This window comes from Zootoca vivipara, chromosome 3 (genome assembly GCF_963506605.1).
Source record: "Zootoca vivipara chromosome 3, rZooViv1.1, whole genome shotgun sequence".
NCBI classification, from domain to species: Eukaryota; Metazoa; Chordata; class Lepidosauria; order Squamata; family Lacertidae; genus Zootoca; species Zootoca vivipara.
Window position 1 is genome coordinate 95,222,475 of NC_083278.1, and position 12,096 is coordinate 95,234,570.

General features: G+C 47.1%; 2 protein-coding genes across 2 annotated transcripts in view; both read right to left on the reverse strand.

Moving 5' to 3' along the window:
* The window catches only part of RPS6KC1 (ribosomal protein S6 kinase C1), a 92,996-nt gene extending 86,358 nt beyond the window's left edge, over positions 1-6,638 (reverse strand). Inside the window, exon 1 of the mRNA XM_035111304.2 lies at positions 6,298-6,638. Within this exon, the coding sequence (XP_034967195.1) occupies positions 6,298-6,402 (105 nt within the window). The 5' untranslated portion in view covers positions 6,403-6,638. The remainder of the gene's footprint in view (positions 1-6,297) is intronic.
* A 4,146-nt stretch (positions 6,639-10,784) lies between these two features.
* KTI12 (KTI12 chromatin associated homolog) lies at positions 10,785-12,083 on the reverse strand. Its single transcript, XM_035111302.2, has one exon. The coding sequence runs from the start codon at positions 11,874-11,876 to the stop codon at positions 11,082-11,084; it is 795 nt and encodes a 264-aa protein (XP_034967193.1). The 5' UTR covers positions 11,877-12,083; the 3' UTR covers positions 10,785-11,081.
* Between the last annotated feature and the right edge of the window lie 13 nt (positions 12,084-12,096).

A 12,096-nucleotide genomic window follows, 5' to 3' on the forward strand; every position in this document is an offset into this window, starting at 1 on the left:
TAGACCTGCCACCTCTGCATATTCTGTAATTTTTAATCACCGGTCCTCCTTACAGTTTTACCTTGGAAGTCAAACGGAATCCGTTCCAGAAGTCTGTTCGACTTCCAAAATGTTCAGAAACCAAAGCAGAGCTTCTGATTGGCTGCAGCCAATCGGAAGCCACGGAAGCCCCATCAGACGTTCGGGTTCCAAAGAACGTTCGCAAACGTTTGCGGCGTTTGAGAGTCAAAATGTCCAAGTACCAAGGCATTCGGGATTCAAGGTACAACTGTATTTGGGACCTCACTCAACCGCCATTTCTGGGCTTACAAACCTACTGATGTTTTTTGGTTGGCATGCAGGACAAGCAGCAGCACCTGAAATCTTAGGCAACTACTGGGGTCCCAGTGGTCACTGCCGATACCAGGTCTGAGATCCCCCATACAGGAAGCTTGACCTTAGAGCCACAAGCTCTTTAATTAGATGCCCCAATCCTTAAAAGGCCACAAACAGACTGCAGTGCTCAGTGATACAAAGGCTAGCCCAATATTATGAGGGCAGGGGGCCTTTCTTTAATTCACTTTCTCCACACCAGAGATAATTTTATGAACTTCTAGCATGTTATCTCTTAAGCAAATGTTGGATGGCCATCTGTTATGGATGCTTTAGCTGAGATTCCTGCATTGCGGGGGGGTTGGACTAGATGACCCTTGGGTCCCTTCCAACTCTAAGATTCTATTATTCACCTTTTCTTAAAGCTAAAAAGTCCCAAGCTATTTATTTCTTCCGTTTTGGCATTTATATTCCACCTTTTTGTGCCAAATCAAGGTGGCATGCAGAATCTTTACAGATATAATGGCATATAGAGATGGATGCTAAAATGCACAGCAGCATTCTCCAATAAAATACCGCAACAACACACACCAGGAACAGCAGATAAAAATGCATCAGCCCACAGGCTCCAATTAAAAAATGCCTGGTGAAAGGAAGCAGTCTTAAGAGCCCATTTAAAAGCAGGCCAAAAAAAGAAAAACAGCCAAACCCTCAGTATGCTCAGTATGGATTTATACAAATCCTCTTCAGGTGTTACTAAAGAGAGTTAACACAACCAAGAGCTATTTCCACTCACCTTCCTCATCCCTATCCCTATGAAATGGGGAGCCTTCTGCACTCTTAAAGGCTGATTTTCCAGCCTTTTAAAACAAAGAAACCTTCACAAGCACAGTAAGATCCAGGATTCAGAAGGTCAGCTTCCACAAGTTAGGAGGGCAAGAAAAGTGCTGAGGGCAAGAAAGGTGCTGAGTTAGGCTGTCAGTAGGCTCCTGCTGTTGTCTTGTTGGGCTGTGTATGTAACAAAGGGGAGCCACACCGGGGTGAAGGCATCATCTTTTGTTTGTCCCCTACTGTTTCCCATATAGTTTGGTACCAGTGGTCCATGTTTACTCCTGACAGGTCCCTCCCGTGTCTAGCTATGATGCTACCTCTGGGATAGCTCAGTCAGTAAAGCATGAGACTCTTAAACTCAGGATCATGGGTTCAAGCCCCACATTGGGCAACCTATTTCTGCATTTTCAAGCCCCACATTGCAGGATGATCACTTCCAACTCTATAATTCTATGATTCCTGGCTGCTTGGAGTAGGTGGCTTATGAGTTCTTTGTAGCGTGAGTGTGTTATTGTCTTGGAAAATATTCAGTAGGGCCAGTTCTGGAGTGGCTTCTAGTGCGTTTTTGTTGTTGTTGTTGCTGCTGCTGTTATTTTGCATATTTCTTGGAGGACTGAATGATCTGTTAGAAAGACCTCTATGAACCGATAGCAGCGACGCTGTATGCACTTTTGAAACCCAAGAAAATCTTTAATAGAAACAATTTAAAAGAAAAGAAAGGTGCGGAGCTAGTACTGTGCATTCATCAACCCCACTGCCCCACTTTAGTAACAATTGAAAGGGGCTATAGACAAACCCAATTCTGCAGGCAGCTTGTATGTCATCGATCAGGGCAATAGCCTTTGTACCCTTAAGGCAACTCCAATCAACTCTTAAGGAAAGCGTTCGGTACTTGCAGCAAGTGGTCAGCAGTCATTAAAATGTTCCAGTGTTCCACCTCAGCAACTCAACCAATGGCAGTCCACAATTCCCAAGACTAAGCAATCCTACCATCACAGGAAGGCTGATTCAGATTATCACTCATTTCACAATACAACCTGAGAAGACTGTGAAGATTCTAAGGAACCTTACCGTCAAAGTTTTAACTCCAATTGCAGCATGTTGACATGTAAGCTCAGTTCATACCAGCAGCTTCAAGCGCCACCAGCGCTAAACTCTGTACTGCTGGCTGGCTCTATTCTGTGACAAAAACGGGGAGACCTTACATAGATGCTTGTTGTTAACATTACTTTAACAAGCACTATCCCCCTGGTATTTGAAGCTTCGGGTGCATTTGCTTTGGTTACTCAGGAACCAAATAAAACCAAGGGAGCATGATGCAATGAGCAGGTGGAGGACAGGAATCCCAGCTTCTTTTGGAGACTGTTATCGTGGGCGTGAGCAGGTGCGCTGGGTCTTTTCTTTAACCTTGCTTGGGCGAGTGCATTTAAAATCCAATTCACTTAAAGAGCAAGGGCCTGCAGGTTTTAATATATTGATTTAAGAGCATTTATCTATAATTGTGGAACAGCTCTGGCTTTCGCTGTTTACAGTTCACATGCCTTGCACAATCTTTACGCCCCTTTTCCTCTTTGTCTCTCTCACACACATATACCCCACCACCTCAGGCTCACAATGAAGTAACTGAATTGTCTCAGAAATTTAAAAGCCGGGTTTTCTTATCTACCATCCTCCTGGACAAGCCTGCATTCTTATCTCTTGAGAGAAAGGCACTGTGGAATTTACCACCAGGAATGGACAACAAAGGGCCCATCCTTTGCACTCTACATTTAAAGTACTACCATACCACTTTAAACAGTCATGGCTTTCCCCCAAGGGATCCTAGTAACTTTATTATTATTATTATTATTATTATTATTATTATTATTATTATTTACATGTGTTGCATCAGGAAGTTTTTGGGTGTCACATGGCAGGACAGAGTTTCAAGCAAATACGTGCTCTCCCAGGCCCATATTCCCAGCATGTTTGCACTCCTATCTCAGCAACATTGACACTGGCTTGGTCACGTCCACAGAATGGAAGACAACAGGTCCCCCAAAGGAGTGCTCTATGGGGAGCTGGTTTCCGGCACCAGGCCCATTGGCAGGCCAACTCTGTGTTACAAAGATGTTTGCAAACATGACAGGAAAGCAACATCACCCCTGCCAGGTCACAAGACAGGTTCCAGCAATGAAAACACTGTAGTTGGTTAAGAGTGATGGGAATTGTTAGGAGACCCCGGTTCCCCTTACAGTTTCCAGAGTTTTCTGAGGGGAATAAGCAGTGCTATTTTTCTAGAAAAAGAGATGCCAGAACTCACTATGAATGCCTCCCTTGTTCTCTTATAATAGCAAAGGCAGAGAGGTGCCGGAACTGAGTTCCGGAAAGTTCCAGCTGAAAATAAAATCCCTGGGAATAAAGGTTTCCTAACAACTCTCAGTACCCTTAACTAACTACAGTTCCTAGGACTGGGATGGAGGGGAGTCATGACTGTTTAAAATTGTATTATACAGCTTTAAATGTAGGGTTTGGGTGTGGCCCAAGAGACTTGTGGTACATTAAAGACCAGGCATCCCCAAACTGCGGCCCTCCAGATGTTTTGGCCTACAACTTCCATGATCCCTAGCTAGCAGGACCAGTGGTCGGGGAAGATGGGAATTGTAGTCCAAAACATCTGGAGGGCCGAAGATTGGGGATGCCTGTTAAAGACTAAGAAACCTCTTGTGACAAACACCATCATGGGCTGAAGCCCACATCCTCAGATGCACAAAGCGAAATCTTAGTTGGCAGGTATACAAAGAAGAAAAATTATACGGTAGGTGTCCAAAGGGCACCAAGATGCAAAAAGTAGAGGCAGTTATAACTAGAGTTTAAATGTTTGTTAAACTGGTGCACCTTTGATAGTAGCAGGTTGGTGAATGTTAGAAGGAGCAGAGCAGATAAAAGAAAGAACTTCTTCATGCAGCACACAGTTAAACTATGGCACTTGTTCCTACAGAAGGCAGCGATGGCTACCAACTTGGATGGCTTTAAAAGAAGAGTAGAGAAAGTCAATGGAGGACAAGGCTATCAATGAATACCTAGCCATGATGGCTATCTCAGCTATCAATACCAATTGCTGGGAGCTGCAAGTGAGCAGACTGCTGTTGCCCTCATGTCCTGCTTGCAGGCTTCCCATCAGCATTTGGCTGGCCTCTGTGAGAACAGGATGCTGGCCTAGATGAGCCATTGGCCTGATCCAGCAGGCTCTTCTTAAGTTAATAAAATACAAAAAAAATATGTAAGAAATAAAAGCAGCAATAGTAATGCAACATAAAATAATTATGAATACTTAATGCAGGCATGTCATGGAAGCCTGCGGATCGCAGGTTATCCACAGACCACAGTTTGGGATACACACACACAACTGTTGTAACAACTACTGAAGGGAAAAGAAAGCAGCATCTAATCCAGGCTGTAGCAGGTTTATTTGACTGCAGTATCTCCATCATCACGATTGAAAACTCACATTTTTCCCAAGGACAGATAGGGAATCAGGTGGATTTCCCCCCTTTTAAAAAAAATGGGTATTTTATGGAAACCATTTGGAGGTTGTTTTTTGTTAAAAGATATATAAACCTTGCAAAATAAATATATTAAATTAACACCAGTAGAGCCTGCATAAAATGCCACTTTCTCCCAGCAGTGAGAATGTGGGATGGATTGCAGAAGAAGAGAGATGAGAGTCCAAGACTCTTAGCAGATGAAGGTTTCTCCCAAGTAATGTCTGAATGAGCCCTTGTCTCTTACTGGAGACGTAATGGAGCACGGAACTTCAAAAGAGGCTAATCTCTGATAGGTACCAATCTATTATTTATTGATTACTTATTGGTTGCTTTTATATCCTATGTTTTTTTTTCCCTCCAAGGAGCTCGAGTTCTTGACATAGTTCTCCCCCTTGTCATTTAATCCCAACAACCCTGTAAGGGAGGTGTGGCAGAGAGCCAGTGACTGGCTCAAGGTTACCCATTGAACTTCATAGCCAAGTAAGGATTTGAAACCTCATCTTCCAGGTCCTCGTTGGACATTTTAACCACTATGCCACACTGGGTCTCAAATAAATGTTTTTAGGGCAATGTTAAAATATGGGTGGGGAGATCAAGACATGGAAAATACTACTGTTTATTTATTTTCGCTTTCATTTGAGTTAGGTTGTCATCTGTGCAAAAGAACAGCTCCTCCTTCGTTTTCAATAGCACAGATGAGAGGACATGGTATCTTTGCATTGTACTCAAGGACAAGGTCTAGGAAATAAATGGGTGCTACTATACCATCAAAACCTGGCTCTGCCCTTTTAGCTGGAAGCCCAGATCAAACCATAACCTCCTGCTGCCCTTTGGACAACCAGGCCCATTGAAAAATCAGGCATAACTACAAACTGCCTCCCATCTCTACACCTATAGTGATGGCTGTCCCTTCTGACCTAGCCTTACATAATGCAGATTTTGGCTCTCTCCCCAAACACATCTCTACTGGGGGAAGCTCACATCCCTGAACCAATGTGCAAGAAGCCAGTCCCTCCATGTTCGTGTTTATCCCAGGTTAAGCATGCAGAGGATTGCAGTGTTATTCCTACATCCCATCCACTCCTCTGCAGATAGAAGGTGCTGACCTCCCCTCCAGATAAAACCCACATGCATGGAAACGAGAGAGGAGGAGGATCTGAAATGGAAGGGAGATGCCATGATCCCTCCTACCCCCCCAACTGAGTACTTCTGGAGTGGGGTCCGAGTAGAAATGCGCCTCCTTCCATCCTATAGAGCGAGGAAAAATGGATAGAGATGTCGGGGAAGAAAGAGAATCGGTGCTCTTTCGGCCGCCCACTCACTCCTCTCAGCAGATGGTATGGGGGGAGAGATCTGGACATCTGCTTGCGGGCGTTGCCAAGAGGCCCTGGGTTCCAATCCTGCCTTCTCCGGCTTCGGAAGATGCCGGAAAGCCGCTGCCCGCGAGCCGCACCGACGACCTGCCTACTTGCATGCAGGCAGGTTCCCGGGATCTCCCTGCCCGTGGCGGAGATCAGAACGGGAAGGATCCCGTTCGTCGTCACCACCGACCCTAATCGAAGATTGCACGGAAGACGGCCTTCCCATTTCTCTTTCTCTTTCCCCTTTCTTCCCAAAGCTCACTCACCCGCGCGGTGACCTTATACAGGGTGTATCCCCGAGGATGGCGCTTGGGCTCGGTGACCGTGTAGAACCGGGCCACGTCCCCGCCTCGTCCCTGCGGGGAGATCATCCTTGCTTGCTCGGGCTGGCCGGAGGTGCGGAGGCCGTGGCTTCCTTGGCGCCGGCTCAGCGCCGCAAGGCTGCTGCAAAGATCCACTCCCGGGTCAGGCCTGAGCCGGCGGCGGAAGCGATGGGAGAGAGGGAGCAGCGGCTGCGCCAGCCGCTAAAGCAGCGCCTCTCCTCTCCTCCGCGTGGATCCGGCGCGCGATGCAGGCGAGGACGGCCCCCGCGACGCAGCTCGCCGGCCTGCCACTCTTTCCTCCCCAACCCGCCCTGCCCGATCCTTCCCGCGGGGGTCAGGATGGAGCCGCCGCCGCCTTTGAAGAAGCAGCGCCGGCAGAGTCAGGCCGGCTGGATTGTCCCCCGGAGTGTCCAGGGGCGCATGAAATGACTGTGCGCGCGCGACCCTTTTCAGGATCGAGAGAAAAAACGTTCCTCTGCTGAGAGTTCAATTTGAGAGAAAGTAGCACGAAGAGTCGGGGTTGTAAGTCGGGGTTGTTGCCCTTTCCCACTACCTCTTCCGCTTCTGGGGGCGCTCTTTCCGCAAGCCTAAGCATGTTTATTCGGAAGTAAGTCCTGCGGAATTCCGTGCTTCTTGCTCCCAAATGAAAGGGTGCGTAAATGTGCAGTCTGACTCTTAAACCTGACTCGTGATTTCTAATAATAATGCGTTTTATGCAGCATTTTATCATGTTCCTGGCATGCCGCATACACACTGTCTTGATGTAGGCCTATGCACAACAACCCTGCAAGGAAGATCTGTATTATTATTCCGGGGGGGGGGGCGTTTAAGAGAGAGACTAAAGCCACCTAGAAAATCCAGGACAGATGTCTAGCTAGTAGGCCACATCAGTTCTCTGTATTTATTCAGTGGTGGCGAGTGACATAGACTCTGCACCTGCTCTGGCAATTTAAGTCTATTTTTATTTCCTACGTGCCAGGGTTTAAGCTTGCAATTGAAAAAACGATGCCAAGACTGAATTAACCCCTGTATTTATGCATGGGCGTAGCCAGGAGGGACAGCTGTCCCCCACCAATAAAATTAAATAAAAATACATAGCAAACTGAGGTTCTGCACCCCCCTAACAAAAGGTCTGCCCCCCAGCATTTATGACTACTTACATCTAAGCATAGCTACCAAGGTTATAGAATGTTTAGTATTTATGAGGTTGGATGGCCATCTGTCATTGATGCTTTATGCCCCTCAATAACTAGTTGCTGGGAGAGCACTGTCGGGGTGGAGAGCACTGTTGAACTCGGGTCCTGCTTGCAGGCATCTCATGGGCTTGTGGTCGGCCACTGTGGTCAACCACAGGATGTTGGACTAGGTTGGCCCTTGGTCTGATCCAGCAGAGCTCTTCTGACATTCGTAGAAAGTGCATATCCTTTCCAAAGGATCCCCTAAAAGCTACAGACTACAATTTGTCCTCTGGAGGAAAGGCTTTGTGGTCTCCGATGTGCTATTTTTGATCTGATGAAGTGTGCATGCACACGAAAGCTCATACCAAAAAAAAAACTTAGATGGTCTTTAAGGTGCTACTGAAGGAATTTTTTTATTTTGTTTCGACTCAGACCAACACGGCTACCTACCTGTAACTTTTCTATGCACCTACTATTAATCCTCTTTTCGCATCTCGGTATGTGAGCACTGTGAGCAGTCTGTCGAGTTTTAAAGGTGGGGAACGGCTGGAGCATAACTCTGCTTGGAGGTCACACTTTCAGCACTGGAATCCCTGGCTAAGTGTAGAACTTGACACATGTCCCTGTTGAAATTCATTTTGTTAGTTTGGGCCTAGTTCTTCAGTCATGATTTAGGGTGGAAAGAGAAGTCTGTATTCAAGAACCGATTAACAAACAATATTTGTACTGATGCTTGATCACTACATGTCAGGTGCGAAGCCCACAGCCATACAGACAGGTCCAGTTTAGGAATTATGTGTCTATTTAAATATGCATTGCACTTATACTTACCTTTTGTCCAATGATTGCAATATACTCTCCTATCTTCACAACTGTAGGGTAGATTGGACTGAGAGATAGTTACTGACCCAAGGTCACCCGAGTGAGAATCTGAACCTTGGACTCCCCAGTCCGAGACCCACATTTTAGCCAGTATGTTATACATAGCACTATGCTGCAAATTCAGTTAGCTATTGTAACTAGGTGTGTGTTTTTAGATTACTAGGTCACTGTTTATCCACATCCATAGCTTGCCACATGATTTATTTGCCATTCGGCTAGGTACTCCCTTTTAAAGCAACAGACTTATTTCACTTTAACTCCTTTTCAGCTCAATTTATTATTATTATTATTAATCATTTCAATACTGTTTTGATACTTGATTTTAATGTACACCATCCAGAAATCCATGTTTTGTATAAAGACACTGATTAGAAATTTTCAAAAGAAATAAAAATAAGCAATTATTGATTTCGCTATATTACCCACCCTTCACCAGGAGATCCCAGAGACTGTTACAACTACGGTATTTAAAATGCACTTTGGACTACTTGAAGTTTCTGAGTTGTCTTCAAGGGCAGTCCCATGTACTGTAAAGCACACTGCAATAATCCAATCTGGAAGTTACAAGCGCATGGAGTACCTTGGTCAAGGCATCTTCAGGTACAGGTAAAGAGTTAAAATCTTGATGTCAAAAGTTAACTGTGAACATACTACCCCCATGGCTTGGGTATGCAATCAAAGCCACCTCTTCATAATCATGCACTGATCAGTGAGGTAAATCACGTTACTCTGATTTTTTTATGTATTTTGCCAGTTTCATTAGCTGCATAATTTAACATATATATGATTTTTTCATTTATTTTTCCTCCAAAGACCACTTGCACAGAACTTATAAGCGTCATTTAGAGTTCATTTAATAATAATTTGTTATTTATATATTATTTATATTTATTTTCTAATTACATTAAATCCCACCTTTCCTCTAGGAGCTCCTCTAAGGAGCTCAACAGTTATTAGGTAAGCTTACCAATTTCAAAGTTGTTTTGTTTAGTAAATACAAATAAAGCAAAAATGTTGAATTAGATCACTCATCAGAAAACTTTCTGATGCAGACTGAAAAAAATCCAGATGCAAATTAACCTAATTTGTTTAGGAAAAGTTTCCAATTCTAAATTTTCCAGAAAACCCACATCACTGGTTAAGATTGGAATTTTTTTGTGATCACAATAGAACAATGGTTCCAAAGTTCTAGGTCTAGCACTACAGGTTTCCATGGCAATTGTGATTTGGTTCCAAGAGGACCAATTCTGCCCTCACAGTTCGCCAACTATTTCATTTAAAGTTAGAACTAGATGTGGAACCGCATCATGGCCATAAGGTGAGTTTTTTAGCTAGTTAAAACTCATTTGATTGTTCTGTTAGTGGATTTTGTGTATGTTTATCTAAAAATTTAAGTCACAGAATTGTAGAGTTGGAAGGGACCACGAGGATCATCTAGTCCAGCTTCCTGGCGTCGCGGGCCGGATTGGCAGGCCAATTGGGCCGCATCCGGCCCCCGGGCCGTAGTTTGGGGGACCCCTGTTCTAGAGTGATAGCACATGAACTATGAGCAATTCCCAAGAGGGTCTCCTGTGTTAGCCTCACTGAAATGGACTGGAGCACTTAATTCCCATTCATTTTAGTGCAGTTCATATGGGAGAGCACCATGCTCCATGTTACTAAGTAAGATGAGGGATTATTTATACACCCTTCCAATACCTTATTAGGACAGCTTGCAATTAAAAACAGAATTACAATAACTTTTAAGGTAAGTTTCAAACACCAAATCTACAAAAGCAGTATACATGTAAACCGCCCCCGCCCCCCAGGGGTACAAAATATCTTGAGCCAGCCCTGATGCTCATCCTTTTTGTTTTACTCTTGGAAAAGGCAGTAGTGCGGTAGTTGCCTGTAAAGAAGAACAGAAGTACTGGTAGTTGTGGTCCTGCAACACACAGTCCAACAGTTGATTGTAGTGGCTTTGTGTCCAATCCATGATGAAGAAACTCAGGAGAACACACTCAGTTTACATCAGAATTGTGGTCTGACTACATTAGCTTCACACTGGGAGGCTTTAGACTGGCCACTGTTTCTCAGTCATAGAATTGTAAGTACTGTAGTTGGATAGGATTCTGAGTCATCTAGTGTCCCTCCAGGGGGCCTGAACCACCAACCTTCTGTTAAAACAACCTGGCACATTGACTCATTGTGCCACCAGATACAACCCCCCTTAGAGTGCTGTAAATGAACCATGCCCACAATCCTAGAATCATAGAACTGAAAGGGACCTGGACATCCCCCAAGGGTCATCTAGTCCAACCCCCACTGCAGCAAGGAAGCATAACAAAAATGAAATAAGCAAATGAGCAACTTAAAATACAAACAGATGTGTGATGTGCGGAGAGGAGAAACTCATTTATTTACAATAATCCTGAACCCCTTTTGCCAAGATCCGTTTCGGACCAGTTCGACACACTTAAAATGATAGGCAGGAGGTGCATTCGTCTCTCGGGTTTAGACGGCAAAAACGACCCAGGGCCAAAGGCTCCAGCAGCAAACTCCTTTCATGGTCGGGGAGGCTCTTTCGCGCGTGCATAGCGGGCGGTCTCCCCCCAAAATCCCACGGCGTGCCTCCTCCGTCCCCCTCGGGCTTGCTTTCCTTTCGAGTCGGCGGCTTCCAGCCCCTCCTCACTGGAGGTTGCGTCCCAGGTACTGCAGGAACATGCCTCCAAGCTGCGGCAGGTCGCCCTCGCCTTCTCCCGGGTGCATCTTGGCGTAGCTGAGGAACTGCCTCCGGAGCCGGCTCAGCTCCGCCAGGCTGACGGGCCGGGTCAGCAGCAGCCCCGGAGGCTCCCCTCCGCCTGCCTGCGACAGCCCGTCCACCACGAGAGGCAAGAACTGGCCCGGCTGGGCTCCGTTCCTCTGGGCGGCCATGAGGGCGGCCAGCACGTCCTGCGTGAGGCGGTCGAGGCGGTGCAGGAAGCCGGCGGCCTGCAGGGGCTGCGAGCGCGTGGACTGGTTAGGCGGCGGCGGACGGCGCTCGAAGAGGGCGGCGCGGATCTCGGGCCAAGGCAGCGGCTCGGCAGGGTCGTCGGGCGCCACGAAGAGCGGCCAGTCCCAGCGGTGGCGCGAGTCGGGCGGCTCCAAAGGAGGCCGGTCCGGGCGGGCGGCGCCTCCCGGGCACAGGAGCACGCAGTGCGGCGTCCCCGCGTGCTTGCTGAGGCAGTAGAGCTCGTAGCGGAAGCTCTTCAGCTCGGCGCCCGAGTCCACCAGAACCACGTCGCGGCGGCTCAGCAGGCGCTCGGCCTCCGCCCTCAGAGCAGCCCGGGCGACGCAGTCTCCGCCGCCGGCGTCCAAGTCGGCCTCGGCCACCACGAAGACCCGCCGCTCTGAGGCCTCCTCGGCGCACAGCGCCGCCTTTAGCTCTTCGGCGCGCCGGGTCTTGCCGCTCCCCGGTAGCCCGCAGAGCACGACCAGCGGCATGGCGCCTCTCTCCGCCTCAGTAGCAAGCCGGACCGACTGTCATCATCTTCCCCTCAGGGCCTTTCTTCCCTGCACAAAAATGGCGGCGGCGGAGGCGTTAATGTTGCCCTTAAGAAAGATGGTTCCCGAGGGAGGGAGAGCGCGCGCTTATTCGCCCCACCCTCCCGCTCTTCTTTGAAGCGTTCTACGACGACATCTATCCACGGACCATAGAGATAGG